The sequence below is a fragment of the Musa acuminata genome, chromosome BXJ3-8 (genome assembly GCF_036884655.1).
Source record: "Musa acuminata AAA Group cultivar baxijiao chromosome BXJ3-8, Cavendish_Baxijiao_AAA, whole genome shotgun sequence".
Classification (NCBI taxonomy): domain Eukaryota; kingdom Viridiplantae; phylum Streptophyta; class Magnoliopsida; order Zingiberales; family Musaceae; genus Musa; species Musa acuminata.
In genome coordinates, this window is record NC_088356.1 from 2,265,499 (window position 1) to 2,279,023 (window position 13,525).

The 13,525-nt window shown below is 36.9% G+C and overlaps 3 protein-coding genes across 3 annotated transcripts; 2 read left to right on the forward strand and 1 right to left on the reverse strand.

Annotated features, from left to right (window-relative positions):
* Nucleotides 1-177: 177 nt before the first annotated feature.
* Nucleotides 178-5,072, forward strand: LOC135644927 (uncharacterized). Its single transcript, XM_065162908.1, has 6 exons — nucleotides 178-504; nucleotides 611-677; nucleotides 2,192-2,299; nucleotides 2,414-2,512; nucleotides 3,720-3,845; nucleotides 4,668-5,072. The coding sequence occupies exons 1-6, from the start codon at nucleotides 193-195 to the stop codon at nucleotides 4,853-4,855; spliced, it is 900 nt and encodes a 299-aa protein (XP_065018980.1). The 5' UTR covers nucleotides 178-192; the 3' UTR covers nucleotides 4,856-5,072.
* Nucleotides 5,073-5,815: 743 nt separating this feature from the next.
* LOC103993972 (uncharacterized) lies at nucleotides 5,816-10,228 on the reverse strand. Its single transcript, XM_009414221.3, has 4 exons — nucleotides 9,878-10,228; nucleotides 8,582-8,673; nucleotides 7,722-7,835; nucleotides 5,816-6,309 (listed from the first exon to the last, which is right to left on the reverse strand). Exons 1-4 carry the CDS (start codon nucleotides 10,089-10,091, stop codon nucleotides 6,139-6,141), a joined length of 591 nt encoding a protein of 196 aa, XP_009412496.2. The 5' UTR covers nucleotides 10,092-10,228; the 3' UTR covers nucleotides 5,816-6,138.
* Nucleotides 10,229-10,425: 197 nt separating this feature from the next.
* LOC135645086 (small ribosomal subunit protein uS13z/uS13y/uS13x-like) lies at nucleotides 10,426-12,851 on the forward strand. The gene is made up of 4 exons (XM_065163156.1): nucleotides 10,426-10,566; nucleotides 10,671-10,831; nucleotides 11,480-11,668; nucleotides 12,559-12,851. The coding sequence occupies exons 1-4, from the start codon at nucleotides 10,564-10,566 to the stop codon at nucleotides 12,662-12,664; spliced, it is 459 nt and encodes a 152-aa protein (XP_065019228.1). The 5' UTR covers nucleotides 10,426-10,563; the 3' UTR covers nucleotides 12,665-12,851.
* The last annotated feature ends 674 nt before the right edge of the window (nucleotides 12,852-13,525 follow it).

The window sequence follows — 13,525 nt, forward strand, 5'->3', positions numbered from 1 at the left end:
ATATCCTTTCCTCCCCGTCACCTCCACATGCAATGGTGGGTAAAACAAGTTTGGGCCTGGGCAAGCTTAGGCCCAAAAGGAGGATCGTCTACATGCTTTGAAACAGCGAACACCTTGCACGAGGGACAGTCGACGTCTCAGATGGATCGTGCGAGGAATGGACGGCAGATACTTCTGTGACGCTCGGCTTTTATGCGGAAGGCTGGAGATAACCCATCAGGCCGATCAAAGGGGGCGATTAATAAGCCGCGAGGGAGCGACCGCTCACTGGTTGTCAGCAAAATTATGCGGCGGTTTCCACCGAGAGCCCTGCGCCACACGGGGCGGCGGGGTTTCTTCCCCTCGCCGGAACGCGCCGTGCCCCGGGACGGTTCCGTCCTTCCCGGGATGCCCCCGCCCTCATACGCCCGGCTGCCCTATGATGGATCCTCGACGGCCGAGATTGTGCGTGGTGGCGGCTCGCGGTTCTTTGGCCCTTCCCTTCCCGACTTCCGCCAGATGCTCGTAAGCTTCCTTTAGTGTTTCCCTGAATCCAATTGTTAAACCCTAGTTTGATCTGACTAATTGTTATGTCTCTTGTAATAGTGACATAGTGGTGGTTTGGTTGCAGATGTCGAGCGGAAAACACACCGTGAGAGAATCTTTCCTTAGACAGTTCTCAACGATAAACGAGAGAGGTGATGATTCATTCTCTGTTTGCTTGATTTCTCAAACAACTTTTTTGATGATTATGTGTGGGCAGGGGTTTATGAAGAAATGAATAGTGACTAATATGATAGTGAGTCAATTGAGGATTGATGGATGTTATAAGAAAAAGTTGGATTACATTCATAGTAAACCATCCCAAGCAAAATCCAGGTTGGCTTGGTTCAACCCGATTTAATTAAACATTTCAATTGAATCACTAGATCATGGGTAATATTTCTCAAAATCAACTGAATCAATCTCGATATAGTTATTTTTGTGCCATATTGGCCTATTTGTTCAATTACAAAATATTTGTTGTTTATTTTCTTTTAAGACCCTCCACATGAGGCCATCCCATGTCACTCCCCGCATCTGCCAACATCAGTGTGATACCGAGAGTTGAGGGGAGATAATAAGAGTGTGGGTAGGAGTGGTGGCATTTTAATCTCGTGAGCAATGGTTCTCTGTTCTCAGTAATAACACAAGTCATAAGGTCCCAACTATTTTATTTTTATAAGTTAGTATTTTAGAAATTTAGGGATTCATACTATATTAAATTTAGAAATACTATAATATATAAAGATATTTAGATTTATTCTCTTATTTTAATTATACCTTTAATGACATTTTTGTGCCTATCCTCATCCTGACCTTGTGAACCTTTTAGTAAGTTTCATTCTTGAATATATATTCAATAACATTTTCTTTTCAGACTTCAAGGCACATAGGAAAGTTTCTTGCTGTGGATAATGTTTAATCTATAAATTGAGATTTTTTCACTTCATAATGTCTTTGAGTTCAGAGTTCGGAGCATATTGGACCTTCGCATAACATATTCTGTGCCTTTCATGATGAAAAACACGTTCCACGAAAGGGACAGACATAAAGTGATGGTTAACATTCACCTATATAACTAGCTTGTGGCCTTTGAAAAGTTTGGAACCTGATAAAGCACATTAGTAGTTTGTTATGCAAGATACTTGCAAAGATAATATGATATGCATGTTGCAGTCTTGCTACCTCAAAACATAAGAACAAAGGATCAAAATGATCACGTTATGGTAATCAGTTCCCAAGGCTTCTTGTGTACTGAATGACAAACATGATGACCTACTCTAGATGATGCTTTTAATAAATGAATGGGTGATGAAGAATCGCCTTCGCTTTTATTAAGTTTCAATGAGTAGGATTTACCTACTATTGCTATCAATGGAAAATAACTTTCCTTGAATCACCATTTTTATATAAACCATTAAAATAAGAAACTATCAAGAGCAAAGTTTTCATATGCTCCTTAACTTTTATGATACTTACAGGACAAGATAATTAATCCTGATTGCAATTTTTAACATAAAAAGGAGCTGTTAGGACTTAGTTCTCTTGAGATGTCCCCGTAGTTATAATACACAAGTTGCATACTTGACTTGGCTAAATTTATGGAATTATTAATATTCAAGAAAGAAGCTTCATGTGAAAAAATGATTTGATTTTACATACTTTACAGATGATATGTCACTTGAAGAAGAGGCCGAGAGGAAAGCTGGTTGGTTGCTGAAACTCTTTTTTATAGGAACTGCAGCACTTGTTGCATTTGAGTTCTTTCCTTACATGGGTATGGCACTTAATTCGATAGACATATTCCATGTTTAATGGTTATTATCCATCTAGGATCATATGCTAATCAGAAAGAAAGGATCTCTGATACTGTCATTCAACAAGTTTTCAGGAGAGACTCTGTTGCAACAGTCCATCTCTCTTTTGCATGTCAAAGATCCCTTGTTTAAGAGAATGGGAGCTTCCAGATTGGCTCTGTATGCAGTTGATGGTATTTCTCATACTTTCGTAGCATGTTGTCCTTAGTTTAGAATTTTGTATTTTTTTATCATTCTCAAGCAATGATGGTGCACAAATGTTTCCTTTTCTGGTTTGTTCACGCACTCCCACCACTTTGTGAAATTTTATTAGATTCTTTTGTACGAATGCTTCATGATTTCTTGCAGTGAAGCATTCAATTAATTACTGTTGATTGTGGACTTCTTTTCCTACTCTTAACATTACTTTGATTTTCGGAAATATGTTCATTTCACTTTATGACCCCTAGTGCACCATATATATATGGAGCAGAACTCTTCTATACAACAACAAGAAGACATGATGTCCTTACCATTTGGGATTTGGCTACATGGATCTTCTCATGCCATTGAGCTTATATTACATCTTCTTAAACTGCATAAGGAACTTCATCTCAGTAATGTTGTCAATTTATTTAAATAACAGTTTCAGAGTAAAGAGTCCATTTTTATGGAAAATATTTTTAAACTATATATCAAATTCTAATTGTGATTCCTGCTGCTTCTCTTATTGATTTTGACCGAGAAGAAAATGATTACTCGTACTTTCGCTTGGGTGTTCTTTTATTGAGTATGGGTTCAAAATCAGATTCTTTTCCTTTCCAGGACTTGCTTTTAACTACTACCAAAACATGGATACAGAGTTTCAATAAGGCTATGACTCCCATTGGAATTCATACCCCAGTGGTGAGCAATTCCTTGAAGTCTAGCAGTACTAGCTAAAGTATGACCTCCCAGTTACCATTTAACTACGTTTACCCATTGTGCAACCTGAATACAATCATTTGGTATACTTCTATCAAGCCACATAAAAGAAGCAGAGAAACTCAGCGGAGTGATGGATTGTAGAGAATCGGAGTAAACCCAAACATTAAGATTCTTCATAATATAGTCCATTCCTGCAAAGTCATTGTTAGAAGTAAAAAAACCATCACATTCCAACAAAACACAAATTATATTAGGTTCATAACTAGCACCATAGCACCATCTTGAGCTTTTGTTAAGCTCCTTTCTATCAGAAAGGAAACTGAAAAATTCTCCTCTTCCTGTAAAATGCATTTATCATCCTTTTCTTGTTTTGCTTGTTAAAATGGATGGAGTTCACCAAAGTGTTTGATTAGGATTTTGAAATGACAAACTTTTTTTTCTTTTATTGTCAATTTATGACTCATTTTTTAATAGATGAGAGGAGGATGAAAGTAGTAGAGATGGGCGGAGCCTTAGACCTGTTGAATATGCTGAAGACTGCCAAGGATGATAAGACACGCAAACAAGCTCTTAAAACTCTTGTCGCCCTTTCTCACTCTGGTAAGTCCAAGCTAAATGATGTTATAAGTGTGTTTTGTGTTTGTTGCATGATACCGTTAAGAAGTATCTAAATTTGCATCTTATCTTGTCATCACCAAATTCTGATTTTACCTGATTAGTCATTCTACCATCCATTTCACTCTCCGTTATGCAGTTGTATAAATATCAAGTCAAAGTTTTGATCACTATATATTTGCACACATGTTTCTGTATAAACCAAAGGGCATGTCGAGGTTATTCTGCAGTTTAAAACCAAGACCGTTTCGAGCATCACTAGGTTTATTCTGTAGGATTAGCAATAGGGATTTGCCTTTTCTCATGATCTAGTTTCCTGTTTCAAGGCTTCTATATGTTTATAGTTATTATGTCAGACATGACAGATCTTCCCTATGAAGTTTTTGTATTGTTACCCATGCTCACTCGGTGGGTCATGTGTCATTCAATTCTGTCAGTTAGGGTTTATGCAATATTCTTGGGTTCAAGCCAGCTGGTGTAGTGTCTTCAAAGTGTGGTAGTCATGCAGGCCTGATCCCCATAAGAAAACCATATTCCAAATGATATAATAATTTGATTTTAAGGGTGGCACTAATCTTGCATAAATTCTTCTGAACCAACTTCATGTAGCACTAATTTACCTGTCGTGCATCAACATGCTCCGAAGTTTGAGATTTGGTGGCATTAATGTGTGTTAATTCAAGTTTTGGGGTCTTTGAAGCTCAAGTCGATCACCACCTGAATTATCTGTCGTTTTGTGCTGCATGTTGCATAAGCAATCCGAAATTTATTGCGACATACCTCGTTCTTTTTTTGTGGAAATTGCAGATGAAGCGGCCGAGGCTTTGCACCAAGCAGATGCGATTGCTATTGTTAGCTCCACTCCAAATTCCGTGGAATATGCTGAAGTTGAAACATACAAGTCCAGCCTACTTAAGAGGTTTCAAGAGTTGAAACATGAGATCCCGTCGGAAATTAGTTTAAATGCAAATTTTATAAAAAAATCTTCTGTTTAAGGTTTTAAATCTTTGTTTGATACCAATTCGGGTAACATGTCGGACTGCTAAGATAAGATACCGAACCAAGTAGTACATATCAGACTGTAACTTTTGGTATCATTGAATAATGATGTTGTACCAGGATCCAAGAGTCTGTTCGAGGCTTTGAAAACTCTAGCTTTGCAGCTATGAGAAATTCTTATTATATGCTGCAATAATTTTCCTTTGGTTCCCACCACAACTGACCAACCTTGAACATTGCAAATGTACTCGATTGCAAATTTGATTTACATGCCTTTGTTTTCAGGATTTATTCCAAATTCAACTAAAGAGTTTCTTATTCCATCCATTTAAACAGGTGAATCATCCATTTGTTGTGTGTGTCTCATTTTTATCATGACTCTCTCAATAGAGTTTGACAAATCCCCTTTGCGGATACAACAACAAATCATATTCAACCTTTATAAAAATTATGATTGTCGCCTTTTAGATTTTTATTTTTATTTTTACCGGATTATATTATCTCTTTCCGGAAGTATATCAAAAGCTTTGTTAACATGCATAAATTATAAATATTTATTATAATTTATTTATTCATCAAAATATAAGTTAAATAATATCAATTAATCTTCAACTAACATAAATCCTAATTTAAAAGTAAAATACAAGTAAAATATAAAAGTATAAAAAAATTAAAAATTACATAAAACATAAAAAAATTATAACACCTTTTAATACAAATTAAAATTTTCATATATTTAAAAAATAAACAATATTTTTTAAAAATCCAGGAAACCTAACTCTAAATGAGGAACAAAAAAATCTCTTAAATAAGACGAGATGAGGAGCTTCTCACGTAAAGTGAGTTTACAAAAATAAATTCACCCTATTTTATTGAAGAATTATTTTTTAAATCCCATTAACAAGAAAAGAAATAAAAAAAAACTTATACCTACAATGATAGTATAACAATCTCCATTATTAATCCATCAAATCAAACTTTGAAAAACATTTAGATAAATCTCCTCTGTTAAAACTGGTCTTGGCACCACACGAATTATACTTAGGAATTACTTGTTCTACTATTATCACGAAATTTTCTCATAAAATATTACATCGGAAACAATGGGTGATAATAACCACAAGCTTGATCGAAAGGGTTATAAATAAAAATGAAGTGGGTAAACCATAACGTAATGCTATCAAAACACCCTAAACATCTCTCTCTCCAAGGCCACAGCAAAAAAGGACTCGATTTGATTGATCAACAAAGAGTTGCATACTCTCACTGCCTTCCACCATTACTTCTTACCCCTGTTTTTCCTGGAAGTAACTGTGGACCATCCATCTTCATTTGGCATTTGTTTCTGCTTTGGCTTTTCCACAACCATTTCATGTGGCATTGGCTCATCAACCATCATTTCTGATGCTTCTTCATCTGAACTCTCATATTCACTATCGTCATCAACCACCTACGTCATGAACAAAAAAAAACATTTGCTGTCAGCACTACATATACCCCTGCATACAATCGACAAATTTATTCGCTTGTGGAAAAGAATCTCAAAACTTTTGAGGTAGCATGATTTCTATATATCACCAAATTTCTTTAGCAATTCCATCGGAAACAGCAAAACACAGCAAAGTTCTGATCTTCTAAATAAGGGTAAGCAGGAAAAGAAATAATAAATACGATCAGAATGAAGGAAAGCAACTAAAATAATACGTCTCAAGCACTGGAAGGTTGCAGGATTGGATCATTTAGTAAATCCCCAAATGATGAAACAAATGGGAGAGTACATCAACTGAATGAGTGGTTTGGTTCATATTAGCTCATATTACTCCATATATGCCCAGTTCAACCAGAGTCAATCATGTTGATGTTTACTGAGGGAAGCTACAGACATGAATTTCTAATTGAACAATCAAGAAGAAATGTACCTTCTTCAACAAGCTCTAAAAGATCATAAGAAAAGAACTTTTATGATTCACCAAATTGCCAAATATATTGCTAAATTTAGCACTACTCTCAACTACAAAAGATGCATCAAGTAGGAACCAGACTTCCAAATGCCTTGGTGTTTTGATCTCCATCTTATGAAAAATATTAAACCTGTTTTCACATGGTTATACTCAAAAGAACAGAATGCATCCGAAATCTAATTTCCGACATCCTCAAGCATATGCATCACACCCCGAGAACATCTTTTACACTAATAGCATAAGTTTCAGGGACATGCCATTCATGAATAAGCTAGAATTGTTATAACTACAGGGATATGCACACAGGAGGATTGGGAAGGATATTTTCTTTGTAGCAGTTTGAGAGAACACAAGACTAATAAAATTCATTCAAAATTACAAAGGAATGGGTGGGTGTCCTTAACAATAGAAAAAAGGAACTTGCATTACTAGAAAAAAAAATTTTCTTTAAAAAAAGGTGTAAAATACTGGTGTACCATCACATCTAGTACCAGTATACTGATACATCTGCTGCACTGGTTGGCATCAACATATAAAACAATTTTTAATTCATTTTTGGTGTGCCAAGGCCTACTGTCCTGTACTGTATGGTCATTATGTACCAATCTGATGTGGTTTTCAGAACCTTGGCAAAATAGTGTGACAGGTTAAAAAGCAAGTAATATAAGTATTCCAGTACCATTCTCCATTCTCTTCTAATAAATACATCAAATATAATCTCAAAAAAAGTTTATCGGAGTGAAACATCTTCTGAGTAATTTATTGACTTGTACTAAGGCACTATGGCTTGTTAAACCAAGATGATCTAAACTAATGCAACATCTGGGTAACTAAAAAATATAGATATGAAATGGACAATGGAGAACAGATATAAATGAACTAGAAATCCTTAATGCATTACCCTTTTGCTCTGAGAAACAGCACTAACAACAGGGCCAGACCTCCTCAGCTTTTCAATTGATTCATAATTGCCTTCAAGACAAGCTTCATGCATAATCATTAATTCTTCAGCTACCTGTATCAAAATTTTTAACAGTTTAAAAATTAATTGATGAATCAAAAGTGTCCTTTATCAACTATTACGACTATTCAAACAAATAAGTCGGGTAGAATCCCAAGAATCTAAAGAGGTAAGAAACTAAAAAAGGAGGTAATTGCAATACTAAACCAACAGATGTTTAAACATAGATGGATGGAGGACATAGAAAGCCAGAATGTATACTGAAGAAGAAATGAGTAAAATGAAACCATGAAGCATCTAAGCAGTGCATGAGAACAAAAAAAGGCAATTACAGTACATCCACAAAGAATTAACTTTTAAAAATCAAGTGGAATAAAAGAAATAAGAGTTCCCACTCAGATATTTGAACATAGAAGGATAGAGTGACATAGAGAGCCAGAAGGCACACTGAAGAAGAAAGAAGTAAAATGGAATTATGAAAGATCAGAATTAATAAGGCATTAAAACCACATAAACCGGATAATATCATCTCAAGATGATTACGGCATACTCGAGTACTAACGGGCAGCAGTAAGGAAATGGATTTGAGAACAGACTTATAGAACTGATGCTAAATAACAAAAGGGCTTCATGTAAGAATCATTATATCCAGGAAAAGTTAAAAGATTAGGTGGCCTTGTCAAAAAAAGCATATGATTGGGTTCACATGCATTCAACTGATATGGTTTTGATACTACTAAAAAACAAATTAAAACTGGGAAAAATGTTTCAGAATTTTTTGATGTGATGGAAAGAAGCACCTCCTCAATGCTACCATCATCGATCTCTGTATTGAACAAAGCTTCCATGTTCTCCTCAAGCAGATTTTCCAGATCATCAATATAAAGTGGTCCTAGACAGAACAGTGAAATAAATGTCAAAACTCAATTACCACGTTGAATCAAAATACCAGGCCTCAGCCACTCTTCTTCTGGCACAATGCAGCAACTTAGGAAATAAGATAATAAACTAATGTAATGTGTAACCTACAAACAGAACTTACAACAATGGAATCAAAAGTAGGGTTGCAATCGAGCCAAGCCAAGCTTTGTGCAACTCAAGTTTGGCTTGACTAATTTTAGGGGGGCTCAAGCTCAACTCAAGTTCTGAGTTGAGCTTCACAATTATGTTTGAGCTCAGCTTCATTTATATTCAAGAAGCTAAAATCATCTCAGATTCTGCTCATCAGTAGCATATCTATCTTGTCAAAAGAGTTGAGGTTAAGCTCGTATATGAAATAAGCCAAGCTCGAGCACAAATTCATGTTGTTTAAAAATCCAGCTATTATTCCGATAGAAGTTCTAAGATAATAATTTAGTAGGCATAAGTATCATTCATGAAAAACAAACAAAACAATCCAAAATAAAGAAAACAACAACAAAAACATCATCATTAAGTATATCCAATACATATCTGAACTTCAAATATAAAATGGCCTATAATCCATCAAAATATAAAACAATGATACATGACACATTTTCCTTATATCTATGAATTTAAGAAATAATTTAATGACAACTCTACAGATTTACTAACTATTTGTGAACTTAGGAACGAGCCTTTAATCATGAGACTATAGATGACCTTGTCCATGAGTTTGTAAATGATTTTGTTTACGATTCTACAAATAAGCTTGTTCATGAACTTATTAACAAGTGAGCCTCGACGAACCAAGTTACCCATATTCAAGCTGGCTAATCTAAAATCCGAGATATAAAATTAGGCACGAATTAAGTTCTAGCGGACATTTAACGAACCAAACATGGAGCTGCTCACAAACAGCTTCACTCATTTACAACCCGGGTCAAGAGAAATAGAATTCTGATACTAACATTGAAACCCACCGTAAAAATTGAAATTTAAGAAAGTTCGACAAGAAGGGTCAAATCTAAGTCGCTAAAAAGGCATGCTATTAGAATTAAGAAAACAAAACTCAATTGTAATACCCAATTCTGTATATACGATCATGAAAAAGAGGATCTTTCTTACGGGAAAATAAAGAAGAGCTCAAAGAGGTGGCGTAGACGCACGAATTTTCAAAATAACAACCATGGCACCTTTAGATTGGGAGAACCAGGAGAGGATGGTGGAGGCGAGCTCCTCGGAATTGCTGCGGGAGTCTTTCCCACCCCACGCGTTCTCCACCGCCATCTGGAGCGCCGTCCAGCGAGAGAACACGAGGGAGATCCCTTCGCCCAGCACGGACAAAGATTGCGAAGAGAGTACCCCGTGAGGCCCTTCGTCGCCTGGTCCTCCGCCCGCAGAGTCCATCGCTTCTCCCACTTCCGGTCGCTTCTGCGTCGAAGCACCCGGTGCAAGATCGATGCCACTCGCCGCAACAGATTCCGACCCGCACAGATGGCAAGGGGAACGTTTTAGGGTTCACTCGACTTCTGCTGTCTCGCGACTCGCTAACCCCACTACTTCAAAGCACGGCCGGTCGACGTGACGTAGCGCACACCGAGTTCACGGATCACATACATGTGGGCTGGACCGGCCGGGCTCGGTTCGGCCCGTTATGGCCCAACCAAATAATATCACAATTGATCAAGCCAAATCACACGACAGAACTTTGAAAGAACATATACGCTATTTCAAAAGTGTCTGAGGACGGATATGTAAAATTCCCTAGGGTTTTACTTTCCTCGTCGTCTGCCCTCTATAAAGCTTCCTCCGCCGCATTCCGCCGGCGAGCGCCCTTGAGAACAGCAGCGCGAGGAATAAATCCGTAACCGCCGCCGCCATGGTTGGGTTCTCTCTTGGATTGCTCTTTCGTGAGTCACGATCTTTACTTTCAAGACAATTTTGTGATCGCTTCTTGTTTTTTCGTGGTCTGCTTTGGACCTGCAGTCTCTGGTCGCGAACGAGGACTTCCAACACATTCTTCGTGTCCTCAACACCAACGTAGATGGGAAGCAGAAGATCATGTTCGCCCTCACCTCCATCAAGGGTATCGGTCGCCGGTTCGCCAACATCGTGTGCAAGAAGGCCGACGTCGACATGAACAAAAGGTCATCTTTTTATCTTCTCCTGTTGTTACAACTTCTGATCCTTAGGCTGCATTTTAGTTCTTTAATTTATGTTACGTTGAATTTGGGAAAAAAGATATCGAATCTGGACATCAATTTTCAGATTTCAATGTTCTTGTGATATTTTAGTGTTTTATTTTTCTTGATTGCTTTTTGGGAATAAAAAAATCGTTGTTTGACTCCCTTCTTTTATTACTAATTACTGATCTAGGATAGGTAGGTGTTTGTTCTGTAGCCTGCTTGAGATATTCTTTAGTGAGGGATTCTGTGTCTCATGTTTAGCCATCAGATTTAACTGTTTCTGGATGTGATTATGTTATATTGTTTTTGGATAGTTGTAAAGTGTTCTTCATTGCGAGTCTTTATCATTTTAGTTATTGATGTTCTTTTTCAAATTGATATTTCTATTAATCTTTTGTTTGGCAATGATTACAATTGATAGATAATTTGGCTTGCATAATTATTTTATCGAGTAGAATTTATGCCTCCTCATAATTACTGCAGAGATCCATTCTGTTCTCTCATAATTAGTGGCTTTGAATTGAATTTGTTGAGTAAACTAAGTTAGCTGTTCTGGGTTCAATTTGACCTCTTATTCTTGTAATTCTTACTCCGTTACATTATCTGTAGGGCTGGAGAGCTCTCCGCTGCCGAGCTTGAGAATCTTATGACTGTTGTTGCTAATCCACGGCAGTTCAAGATTCCAGATTGGTTTCTGAACAGGAAGAAGGACTACAAGGATGGCAGATATTCCCAGATTGTTTCAAATTCTCTGGACATGAAGCTTAGAGATGATCTGGAGCGCCTGAAAAAGATAAGGTTGCTACTGCTAAAACTTAATTGTTGCTGTGTGATTCATTTGATCGAATCATCTTGTTTACTGCTGTGTTTGCCCTTAGTTCCTTAGCTTCGTCCTTGGAGGTGTGCTTTATTGGCATGTTTGTTGATTGTTGTTATCAAGACTTATGTTGGGACTTCTTTCCAAGAGTAAATTGATTCTTTTCACCTCTCCTTATTAAGTTCACCTCGTGTCACAAAGCATCTTAACTTGTTATCAAGACTTATGTTGGGAGTTCTTTCTAAGAGTAAACTGATTTTTTTTTCTCCAAACCCAATTCCAAGACATTTTCTTTTAATGTCAATCACCTCTCCTTATTAAGTTCACCTCATTGTCACAAAGCATCTTAACTTGTCAGGTTTAAACAGTGTATTACCTGATGTGCAAGCTATGACCCGATCACATAAGTTGAGAATGAGTTTCAACATATACTGATTAACGAGTGGAGATGTCATTAGCATCTCAATTTGTCATTTTCTTTTTTCGGTTAGTATGATAAGCCTCACTTGAAAGTCGATATTGTTGCTCAGTCGATGAGACCATGTTGTCATGCATTATGGCCAAGAAGTTTAGCATAAGGACCTTGTATTAGAATATGTTACTGAGTGTTTGATGTCAGTATCTAGGAATAGCTGTTAACAAATTATGAGGCATTACTCATTGACAAGATTTGTGCTTTGAAGTGTGCATCATTGCATCGGTTGTTATGATTAGTATGATATTACTCGGTTCTCTATTGCCATGTGAAAGCCGGATTTTTATTCTTTGTTCATTGAATTTGCATTTTGCATCATTCCTATCATCAGTGGACTTGTGGCAAACATTGTTTTGTCTAGCTTCAAATTGTTGATGCATTAGCATTTGTGTGCAGGAACCACCGCGGTCTCCGTCACTTTTGGGGTCTTCGAGTCCGTGGTCAGCACACAAAGACTACTGGCAGAAGGGGAAAGACGGTCGGTGTGTCGAAGAAGCGATGAGCTTGAAATTATATTTCTGCTACTGGTTATGCTAGTTTTGATCTGGATTTACAACTTTGATGTCTGCTTTGTGATTTAATCCTGTGATAGGCAAGACTAGTTGATGGATAATTTTGCATGTTTGGAAGACTAAGGTTGAAAAATTGTTTTTGTGAGAATTTGATTTAAGATCCTCTTCCTTGGCATAGCATTTGTGTCTGTTCTTTCCACAAATTATATCCTCCAGACCTGCAAATGGTGGTGAGCTTCTTTGGAGAAAATTTATCATTTCTCTCTCTCTCTCGAAAAGACAAGAACTGTTGTCATACCTGTCTCAAACTTATGGCAGTCGAGCTCAAAATATTAAACTTTGGCTCCATTTAAGAATCATCTTATCAAAATACCTAAGTTGAAGTTAATAATATATTCATATTTTTTTATAAATTAATAATATATTAATGTTACATTGTTATTCTCTATATCAGTTTCAGCTGCTTGCATCATCGGCAACTTCGAGCATAGCTTGCTTTGCCTTGCATATGGATCCATTCGCCAGCAGAAACGTGGCAAAATTCTTCCAAGTGGACAGTTGCTTCCCTCACCATTGCCTCAAATCTGCAATTTTAAAAGCAGTTAGTATGCTAGTAACCGGAAAGGAACACAAAAATCTCAGACATGGACGCTGTTCCTCCCTCCAATAACGTCTTGCATGGGAACATTTCATTAAGCAACATGGTTTGATTGGATGAAAAGAAAAAGCCTATGATAATTTTTTACAAGCACCCATTTTTCAAAATTCTCATAGAGCATTCTTTTCTGGCATGAAAAGACATTTTACCCCTACCTATGTAAAATTTGCCGCGATTGTTTACGCCCTACACC

What these genes read in the sequence shown, in the direction of transcription:
- LOC135644927 (XM_065162908.1), top strand. Translation starts at nt 193, where the DNA reads ATGCGGAAGGCTGGAGATAACCCATCAGGCCGATCAAAGGGGGCGATT. An exon ending in CCGACTTCCGCCAGATGCTC is followed by an intron (nt 505 to 610) that starts GTAAGCTTCCTT and finishes GTTTGGTTGCAG; the next exon opens with ATGTCGAGCGGAAAACACAC. An exon ending in GGCTCTGTATGCAGTTGATG is followed by an intron (nt 2,513 to 3,719) that starts GTATTTCTCATA and finishes ATTTTTTAATAG; the next exon opens with ATGAGAGGAGGATGAAAGTA.
- LOC103993972 (XM_009414221.3), bottom strand. Translation starts at nt 10,091, where the DNA reads ATGGACTCTGCGGGCGGAGGACCAGGCGACGAAGGGCCTCACGGGGTA. An exon ending in ATGATGGTAGCATTGAGGAG is followed by an intron (nt 7,836 to 8,581) that starts GTGCTTCTTTCC and finishes ATTTTGATACAG; the next exon opens with GTAGCTGAAGAATTAATGAT. An exon ending in CTGTTTCTCAGAGCAAAAGG is followed by an intron (nt 6,310 to 7,721) that starts GTAATGCATTAA and finishes TTCATGACGTAG; the next exon opens with GTGGTTGATGACGATAGTGA.
- LOC135645086 (XM_065163156.1), top strand. An exon ending in GACGTCGACATGAACAAAAG is followed by an intron (nt 10,832 to 11,479) that starts GTCATCTTTTTA and finishes CATTATCTGTAG; the next exon opens with GGCTGGAGAGCTCTCCGCTG. An exon ending in GAGCGCCTGAAAAAGATAAG is followed by an intron (nt 11,669 to 12,558) that starts GTTGCTACTGCT and finishes ATTTGTGTGCAG; the next exon opens with GAACCACCGCGGTCTCCGTC.